This window comes from Chiloscyllium plagiosum, chromosome 24, assembly GCF_004010195.1.
Source record: "Chiloscyllium plagiosum isolate BGI_BamShark_2017 chromosome 24, ASM401019v2, whole genome shotgun sequence".
Lineage (NCBI taxonomy): Eukaryota > Metazoa > Chordata > Chondrichthyes > Orectolobiformes > Hemiscylliidae > Chiloscyllium > Chiloscyllium plagiosum.
The window spans coordinates 45,510,011-45,520,209 of NC_057733.1; the positions used below are offsets into that span (position 1 = coordinate 45,510,011).

At 37.6% G+C, this 10,199-nt stretch overlaps 1 protein-coding gene across 1 annotated transcript in view; it reads left to right on the plus strand.

The window, feature by feature from the left end:
• The window catches only part of chmp6b (charged multivesicular body protein 6b), a 39,879-nt gene extending 37,286 nt beyond the window's left edge, over window positions 1-2,593 (plus strand). The window contains exon 8 of the mRNA XM_043714964.1: window positions 617-2,593. Within this exon, the coding sequence (XP_043570899.1) occupies window positions 617-669 (53 nt within the window). The 3' untranslated portion in view covers window positions 670-2,593. The remainder of the gene's footprint in view (window positions 1-616) is intronic.
• Window positions 2,594-10,199: the final 7,606 nt, after the last annotated feature.

A 10,199-nucleotide genomic window follows, 5' to 3' on the forward strand; every position in this document is an offset into this window, starting at 1 on the left:
ACGCTTCGTAGGGTTAATGTGGATTTGTTGGGCCAAAGGGCCTATTTCCATACTGTAGTGAATCTAATCTAATCTAAAAAAATTTAGATCTAGACAAGTTTTGTCTCTTGTTTAAATTCAAATTATTTTGAGATGGAACACATGACTTTAGATTGTGTTCAAGGCTGTGTTTAAATTTGTTCTTTGTTTTTAAACAAGTGCTAATCAAGTCTTGTTTTTTGGACATCTGTTACCAAATAAGTAGACTTCATTGAATGTTTAAAAGCTTTCTCCAGTTAGATTCCACTTTACAAATAAGTGGTGGCGCAACAAGCTGCAAGTGATCCTCTTCCAAGCAATATTTTGAATGCTAGGAGTTAATTAACAGAATAGGCGTGTTGAGTATAGGAAATGATACACTAATGCAGTTAAAAGATGTCTGTGGGTTTGAAACATGGCAAATTGGGACACAGTGGAGGGAGGCATTCCATAGTTCTGAACTAGGAGCAGTTGATGCTGACACTGGATTCCAACATTCAGGTACAGTTTAGTTTGTATCTCATGTAGATTTTAAAAGTTATATTCTTTCAAGAAAATTCAGTTGGGGAATTAACTTTTCTTTTTTTTTCTTTAACAGGAAAAGAGCCAGTTAAAAACACACCAAAACAAGAGATGGTGGCAGCGTCGTAACTGAAATTTGGATTTTCGGTGACACTAACATAAATGATTTATCTTCTGTATGTTTTCAAGAGTTGATCATGATTCACCACCCTTTTTGAGGGTTGAGAAATTCAAACATGTACTTCAGGAGGATCTTTACTCTTTCTGGGCATTGTTTCCTTTGTAAAAATGAAATTTCAGTCTTGACTTTTTTAAAATGTATTTTTCACTTTTTAAAAAGTCAAAAAATGTGCAAGTGCTATAGAATTCTAAAGCTGATATTCCTTTGAAACTCATTCACAATCAAGCTAATTTACAAAATTTCAGTTGCTATTTAGTTCGAAATTTAAAATGGTTTCCAGATAAACTTGTACTGACCTAGTAATACTGTCATGTATTAATGTGGTAAGTTACGTTTCTATCTGTAAACCATTAACTTTTTATCTTTGAATCTTTTGTTAAGAAGCTACGCAGGATTAAAGGAAATGCAATTCATAATGGAATGAAGTGTCCAGAATGCAAAACAATTCCGAGAGAAGTAACAAATTTGGCACTGGTGGGATAATTATTGTAAATGTATTCTGTTCTTTTAATAAATTCTCTGACATGAAACATTAAAAATGAATTGTATTTAAAAAGGAGTATGCTGAAGAATTTTAATTTATCGGGAAAAGAGCAGTACTCTGAAATGTTATTATATCTGTAATCTCTGTGGAAGAGCTCAAAGAACTTTTCATAAGGCTGCATTGGAATTCTCTGTGCAATGCTCTGACTGGGCATCATTGCTAAACTTATAAATGGATAGAATTGAAATATCAGTGTCAAAAATGGGACTTCGGAAGTTTATCACATTTTCACTATAGTTATCAAATTTATTTAAAATAAGTTTGGAACTACAGTGTAATTCCATTGAGTACTTGTAAAACTCTTGCTTTGTGATTGTGAATTTGAAATGGAAGCCTTGGACTTTGTATTTAAAGACTGAAGATGATTTTCGAGCTGCTAATCAAACTTACATTGTTCTGTTTTTAATCATGTTATAATTGTATTCCATTGCAGCTTGGTTCCTTAGCCACTAAACAGAATATTTTTGCACCACAAGGTTAATATGTTATGTTTCTTGATTTGCACTTGCATTGCTTTTCATTCGGTCATATTATTCTAGGAACAATTTGTTTGTGATGAAGAACTGTTCAAAATGAACTGTTCAGTTAAAAACAATCTCCAGAAGCAATGTGAAACTGAGTCATCTTGAGCGTACACATGGTTTTCTCCTAAAATCTCAGTGTGCACAACCATAGTTTATCCTGAATCAATTAATAGTTTTACATACTGCCTGATGGTGAGAGATGTATGAGGGAATGTGCTGAATAGAGGTCAAGCATTTCGTCACGGAAGAGAGCATGAGGGCAAAATCAGCACAATTCCTGTCAAAGATAACTCAAGACTTGCATTGAGCAAGGACTTGGATGTAGTTTGTGTGTCTGGCACATGCAGGGAGCGGGAATACGTTTTTCCTAACAACTCAGTGACTCAAGTATGGTCATGTAAGAATAACTTGTATATTTATTTTCATCGGTTGTAATAAGTACATATTTTTTAAAAGGGGTATGCTTGCTTTCATAGCAAAAATAAAAATTGATATCAACTGTCAAATCTGAAATTCCTACCTGTAAGCACATAACTTTAATTGACATTTATGCACGTATCAGTATACTTTTACTTGGATACATGTATGTAAAAGTCTTTTGAGTTCCCCTTATATATTTTACAGAACAAAATCAAAATTTCTATCAAGAATAATTCTATGTCTATGGAAATTGCCTTATAATCTTGGTATTTTGGTACCATGCTTTAAAACCTACACACCCTTTTGATCTCTGTAATAAATTTCTACAAACTGTATTTGTTAGAACATAGAATAAAAATAACCACACTTTGACTTTCTTTGCAATAGGATATGTTTTCAGTAAATAGAAGTGGGATTTTTTGGGTTGGGAAATGTTGCTTTAAACTTTCAGTAGATTTCAAACATCTGGTTTGGAGCATATTTATTGTGCATGTAAGATGTTCCAAGCAACACATTAGTGTTATCATTAATCATTGGAGAAGGACAATGTAGAAGTCAGTGAACTGAAGAAAATTGAATAACAGAAAGCGAACATACTTTAAATTATTAAAGTTATAATGTAAGTCTTTGTCCTTCCAAAAAAAATGTTAAATGCATTGTGACTAACTATGACTAAGATCTCTGACAATGTGTGTGTGTGTGTATATGTGGGATGTATGTTTAGAGAATGGTTCAAAGATTATAGGGTTGATAATGTAATCTGTCCTTGAGTCTCCTTTTAAATGAAACTTGATCACCATGATGACTCAGGTTACAATTGATTAAAAAGACATTTAGCCAATGACATTGCAACCCCTCTGCTACTGCAACTCTTCCTTTATGGTACCCTGCATTTGAACTGTGCACATGTTTTTCGCCTTCAGTAAGTGACAATTGGCTAAACTCAAGAAACTTTTTTTTCCAGGCTTTGAAGTCATTTTTCAGTGTTCCATTTCAGCTTGATTTGTTTCAAATCATTTTGTTGGTTCACAGCTTTTGTTGCCTGTATTTGTTTTTTTGTTTTTTCTAAAACAATATCTTAACCGGAAAGACTACTTGCTTAAAGTAGTAATTGCTTTATTTGCCAGTTACATGGAGTCCATTTTCTCAATGGGCTGACATTTTTGGATTGTTGTAAATCATGGTTTCTGCATTAGTCTTGATGGTCAGTTATTTAATGCCAATATTTCCTGTCAGTCTTATCAGTGTAGCTCAGAAAGTAAAACTGATGTAACCAAGCTAACACAGACATTGGCTTTCAGAGATAAGCTCTAGTCCAGTGGAATAATAGTCTGATCTATTTCCCTTTTGTATGGCTACTCTATTTGAAACATTTAATCGTACCAAGGCAGCAGAGTGAAATAAGTCAAATGCATGATCTAAAAATACAGAAATCACGTATATCATTTACACTGACCTTCTTTATACCAACCATTTCAGCAAATGAATATTTGGACTGCAGTCAGGAAAGATATAATTTATCAGATTGACAAGGGTTGACTTTTGTTTCAGCAGGTTTAGTAAACAGTTGCAGGAAAACATTGCTAAAGGCTTCGAGGATATCACTGGAATCTTAATTCTGCTTCATAACAGATTAGTAGCCATACAGAGGCAGTGTTTATTCTACTTGCCAAGCACCTCCTATGCCTGCACATAATACAAAAGAGGCAGGGCTGGAGTGCTTATGCAGCCATAAAAGATACATAGCCCATATCAAGTGCAATGCAGGACCCTCCTGCACTGAGTTGCAAGCCACCTCAAGCCTGTTATACTGCAACAGTCGAGCAATGGATCCTCCTGCTACTCAAATAGCACCAGATTACAGTGAAGACTTCAATTAAACTCTAGCATCAAGTCAGTAGAAATAAGTACTGTTGGTTATCAAATGGAGAGAGAGTGAAGCTGAGGCAGATCAGCTTGTAACTGCATTGAATGGGATAGCATGATGTTAAGGGACATATGGTCTACTGTTCTTAGTCATTAAATTAGGGTGACATTATCCTTGTTCATGCAGGCATTTGTTTGCAGTGTTGCTTTCAGAAAGTTACATTAATGGAAACTTTGTGAATTGTAATATGGGAAAGGAATTTCAGAAAGTAAGCATTTACCTGCATGGCACACATGCTGTTTATCAAGAATTTTTCTTGCTTCCTTATAGATTTGGTCAGAACTTTTTCAATATCCATAATTCTGAACCCTATATCTTAGAAATTGAAATTGTTGTGGCTTGACATTTTGCTGATGTTTGGATGTGATGAATTGGATAAAAATTCTTGTAGCAATGAAAAGAAAACTTGACTATTTATTAATGCCATAAGAAATAGGAACAGGAGTAGGCCATTTGGCCCATAGAATCATGATTAATCTGGCATTGTTAATGGCCGCTTTCCTGCCCTTTCCCCTTAATCCTTGAATCCCCAACTGATCAAGAATTCCATCTCAGCCTCTGGGACTGTGTCCCAGAGCTCTCTGTGGCAAGGAGTTTCAAAGACACACAGCCCTCAGAGAAGGAAGTCCTCCTCATTTCAGTCTTAAATTGTAACCCCTTTATTCTGAGACTACGCTGTCTTGTCCAAGACACACTCAAGGAGAGGAAATGTCCTCTTAGCACTTAGCCTGTCAAGCTCCTTAAGAATCCTATATGTTTCAATGAGATCACCTCTCATTCTTCTAAATATCAGCTAATAGACTCCCAACCTGTTTAGCCTTTGCTAATTAGACAATCCCTCCATACTAATTAATCTTTTCTGAACTGATTCAATGAATAAGGGGACAAGACTGGTCTCAGTATTCCAGAAGAGGTCTCACCAACACCTTGTACAGTTGTAGTAAGAATTCTCTTTTTATACTCCAAACTCTTGAAATAAGGATCAATGTTCCATTAGTCTGTATTACCCGATTAGCAAATGATGGAATTTATAAGCAGAAATAGCACTGAATAGCCCTAAAGTTTAGCCTCTAAAATCACAACATCCAATAGAGAGTACTTTTGAATGTCCTTCTGGATCAGTGGTGCTGGAAGAGCACAGCAATTCAGGCAGCATCCGACGAGCAGCAAAATCGACGTTTCGGGCAAAAGCCCTTCATCAGGAATAAAGGCAGTGAGCCTGAAGCGTGGAGAGATAAGCTAGAGGAGGGTGGGGGTGGGGAGAAAGTAGCATAGAGTTTTTGAATGAGCAACCTATGGGGTTCTAAGTGGGGAAAAAAAGAATAATGTTTGTTTCATATAAAATGGCAGAAGTGCTGTAACAGCAAAACAAACACCAAAACTGATCCATAATTAAGAATTTTGTATAGGCTACCTGATTAATTATTTGCCTCTTTGTAAATCTACTTTTTATCTCATTACCAGTAGCTAATGGCATTGCTTTTGTTTTCCAGTCTGTCCTGATGTGTTATAACACACTTCTAGGCCCACCATAACCTCGTGTCTTGAACCCGAGAATTGTGGCACAGAGCGAGGGAACACTACCACTGTGCCACAAAAACTTGTTTGAATAGGTTGTTGCCTCTAGTATTGGCAATCATTAAGGCAATGGCATTAGTGCAAAATAGGATTTCTCCTGGGCTGTACTGTCCTTGCAGCCTTATTTGCATTTAGCCTTCCAAAAATGATCCTGTCCTCTTGCTTACCGAGTTTATAAATTCTTCTGCGTTTCCTATCTTTGCAAGCATTTCTCATGTAACTCACTGCTCTTGTATTTTGAATAAATTATCATTCAATATCTACCCTATAATCTAATTTCTTCTGCAACGTACGCCTCTAGGACTTTTTATTGTTTCTTTTTGATTCATATACAGTATTGAGCTTTTTAGTTCTTTCACTACTTTGTTGTGTTACTACTCACTAGGATGAGGCAATGTAAGTTGAGCCTCTCTTTCTAGAGTCATACCAAATGTTCAATTGTGTCCTACAAAGGTATGCACACAGTACTACAATTTACTTGACTTTCGTGCCAAGTTAGTATTATAAGAAATTAAACTAAAGCTACAAGTAAGTAGATATTAACCAATAGTACATATCACTCCCAACTAAAACTCTAATCTCTTTATAAGCTCCCTCTTTACATGTAGACACACACATACATGAATAGGTAAAATAGAATATTACCAGAAATAGAGAAAAGCTGGAAAATTATTTTGGTGGTTTTTGTTTCCCAATTCTGATTTTGAGATGATCCATTCTTGACTAGCCAGGCTGTTGATCTTCAGTTGTCTTACACTGAAAGTTTCCATTGGTTTGTAAGAAGTACAGTGTGATTGATTCACATAGAAGATGTCTCTGAGTTCTCAATTCAAATGTCATTGCTTTCTGCAACTGCTGCAGGAAAGGTTACTGACTTCTTTGAAGTTTACACAGTTATTTTAGTGCACAGAACAATCTGCTTCTGCTGGGGAAATCAATAGCACACCCTCCTCTATCTTTCTCTGCATGTTTGTGTTTTTGTAACTTAGGCTTCTCCTTGTGCATGGTGTATGCTACTCCTTCAAAATGTTCCAATAAATTGGTTAAACATGATTTCCTTTTCACAGAACCATACAGATGCTTGTGTCCAGCTATAACCTAATGATCAATTCTAACTTCTCCATGACAGTTATCAAGCTAACTGGCCTATAGTTTCCTGCTTTCTGCTTCTATTCCCTCTGTCTTGAGCAGAAGAGTTACATTTGCTATTTTCAAGTCTGATAGAACATTTCCAGAATCTAATGAATTTTGGAAAATGTACATCAACATCTACCTCAATATCCCCTTATTTTTAGACTAGGCTAAAATTTATCCAGAGTGGGGACTTGTTGGCCCACAGTTCTGTCAGTTCACTGTACTGCTTCCCTGATGCTGGTAATTTTATCAAGTTACTCTTTCTTTCACTTGATTTACAGCTTTTCATGTTTTTTTTTTACTATTTACTATTAACTTACCATTTTCTTGCCATAGAAAACAGATACTCATTTTTAAACTTCTTCCCTTTTTAAGATACCTGTTTTTACATTCCTAGCTATTTTCCTCTTGTACTCTTAATTTCATCATTTTCATTAACCTTTTACTCATTCTCTGCTGTTATTTACATTCTGACCAGTATCTAACATACCACTCACCTTTGCACAATCATATGTTTTTTCTTTGAGTTTGTTGCTTACTTTACCTTCTTGAGATAAGCATGGGTGGTCCTTGCAATTTTTCTTTATGGTAGAAATATACTGATTGAGTAATTTGAAAGATCCCTTAAATGACTTGCGTTGCTTCTCTATTGATCTATTTCTTACCTTGTTAACTTCAGCTATCCTTCATGTCCACATAATTTCCCTTTTATTTGACTTTAAAAGAAACTGGATTAACATTCAAACACCTAGTTGCTGCTACCTTGAGGTGCATTTACCATGAGGTCATTAATAAATTCTGTTACATTACACAATATCAAGTCTGATATCACCGGTTCTCTGGTTGGGTCGGGGAACAGCAACACAACCTGTCCAACGTTCCATGAACATCTTATCCATGCTATTATTGCCAATCTGATTTTTCCAGTTTATACGTGGATCACATGATTATTGCTGACCTTTGATCACAAGCACCCAGTATTTCTCCTTGTATACGTCATACTGCAAGGGAGCTGTAGTCCACTCCCAGACATGGATTATTTCCCCTCCGTTTCTTCATCTCCAGCTAAACTGCTTCCACATCCTGTTCTCCTGCAGTAAGGTCCTTTCCAATTATTGCCTGATGCCATCCTTGGTTGATTCAAGAAGTGTACGAAGAGGCAGGAGGCATTGGGCCATACTGCAGTCACTATAGCACTCAACTGGAGAACGCTGGGAGGAAATGACACTTTGAAGGAATGTAGTCCATGGCAAACAATAGAAATGCAGTTGTTCCTGGTACCAGCGCAGTATTCCTCTAAATTACAGAGCAGGTACAGAACATGCTTGAAGTGGGTGCAGAGTGAGGCAGGAGAGTATGGATCACTTATCAAGGTGAGCTGTCAGGGACGCAAGCACAAATGATACTTCATTATCAGTACACATTCATATATGTTAAATACGTTCATTTACACAGCTCCTTATTACACAAAGGTAGCGAACATGTGTGGGTAAAAACACGTATCTCACCACTTTGGGTTTCATATTTTACTGTATGATAGATCTCTGCAACAGATGAGCCTTTAACCTATGTCTCCTTGTGCGGAGGCAGGGACAGTTATGGTTTTACAATGGATTTTTAAAATCAGCTATCATGGAATCAAAAAGGGGAATCACTGCGTTTTAATCTACGCATACTAATGAACCGGTCAGAGTTTTTTTTTCAAATCGGATGACACTCGAGCAGTGGCATATGTCTCCTCCGTAAACATGTGCGCTTAACATATTGTTACTCATGACTCAGCCTCTTGTAAAATAATGTAAATTAGCTAGTGGGTGGTTGCAAGGGGGTAGCAATGTTTCATACTCTTCCCACGTTGTAACATTTTTTTTCACTCGGCTGCCTGAGTCAGCGATAGCACTTTAAACACCTCGCACACTTTAAACATGTCAGAAGATCTGGACCGTGGCACCCTCTAGAGCCACCGTGACGCTGGCAGTTTTCCTGCTGGCAGTTCCTGTTACTACTCATTTTGAAGTACCGACGTCAAACTAAGTACTACCTGTGAAATCTGACCTTTTTTTAAAAAATGAACAAGTGTAACCTTCCCCTGTGTACCTAATTTAATGTATGCATATGTATTTAAACGGTTTGCTGTCTGACTCAGATTTTTTTTGTGCTGCTGTTGAATATCACTGCCGAGTTTTACCTTGACGTCTCTGCAATAATTTGAATGTCACCACCTCCTCGGTGCAAATTGGGCTCTGACTGCAGTCGCTCGAATCCAATATTACTGATGCGGTCAGCACTTTTTGGTGACTATGGCTGACCTTTTTAATTTAAAGTAAGAACGAAATACTGCAGAATTCCAGTTCCAAAGAGGAGAAATTGGATTCGAAACGTCAGCTGTGCTTCTCTATCCATGGATGCTGCCAGAACTGTTCAATTGTAATTTAAAAGTGTGAATTTGTTATCTCTCTCTTTAGAGATGTATAAAGCCCAAGCTTCTTTTTTGGCCATTAGTTCTTTTCAAGTCGGAGGAAACTGCCATCGGTTTCAGGAACCCTCCTACATTTTTAATTTTCTCTGTAACTGCCGCAGTAGGCTTCCCCATATTTCCCTCGCCCCCCCACACACACATTTCCAGATTAAGAAGATGGGTAACTTGCTGCCAGGCAAGACTTGAGGCATTTATCTCAGGTGGTGGCTCAAAACAGCCGGATTCGGGTCGGCCGCCCGTCACACGCTGCCTGATAATGTTAAAAATCACACAACACCAGGTTATAGTCCAACAGGTTTAATTGGAAGCACACTAGCTTTCGGAGCGACGCTCCTTCATCAGGTGAACTTTATACACCCCAGTCCAACACCGGCATCTCCAAATCATGCCTGATAATCAGTTCAATTGCAGTCCATACTCTCCTGAACCGACGTATAGGTTAGGCCATTGTGTTCCTCTAGCTCGTCTAGTCATACCGTTAGTTCGCAGCTGAGGTGTTTGTGAACTCCACATGACGCTCTCGTCTCGGTATCCCTGACTCTGAGGCAGCATTTGGCTGATGTGACCCTTGTACTGTTTTGACAGCTGCAAAGAAACCCAGGCTCTTTATTAGCTCCTGCACACAATGTAGATAGTTGGTAAAAGAGAGAGAGATGGGGGTAAAGGAAAAGAGATGGGTGGGTGGACATATGGACAAGAAATTGTGGAGTGAAGGAGGGGGAGATGAGGCAGGCTCAGATTCACTCTCCCCCACTCCTATTGCTGAACAGCTCCCCATATTTTCGCCTCAAAGTCATATGAAGTCCGGGGTATTAAAATTGGGCCTCACCGGAAGCACTGCTTTAATACCATCATGGCCCAACAAAAATCTG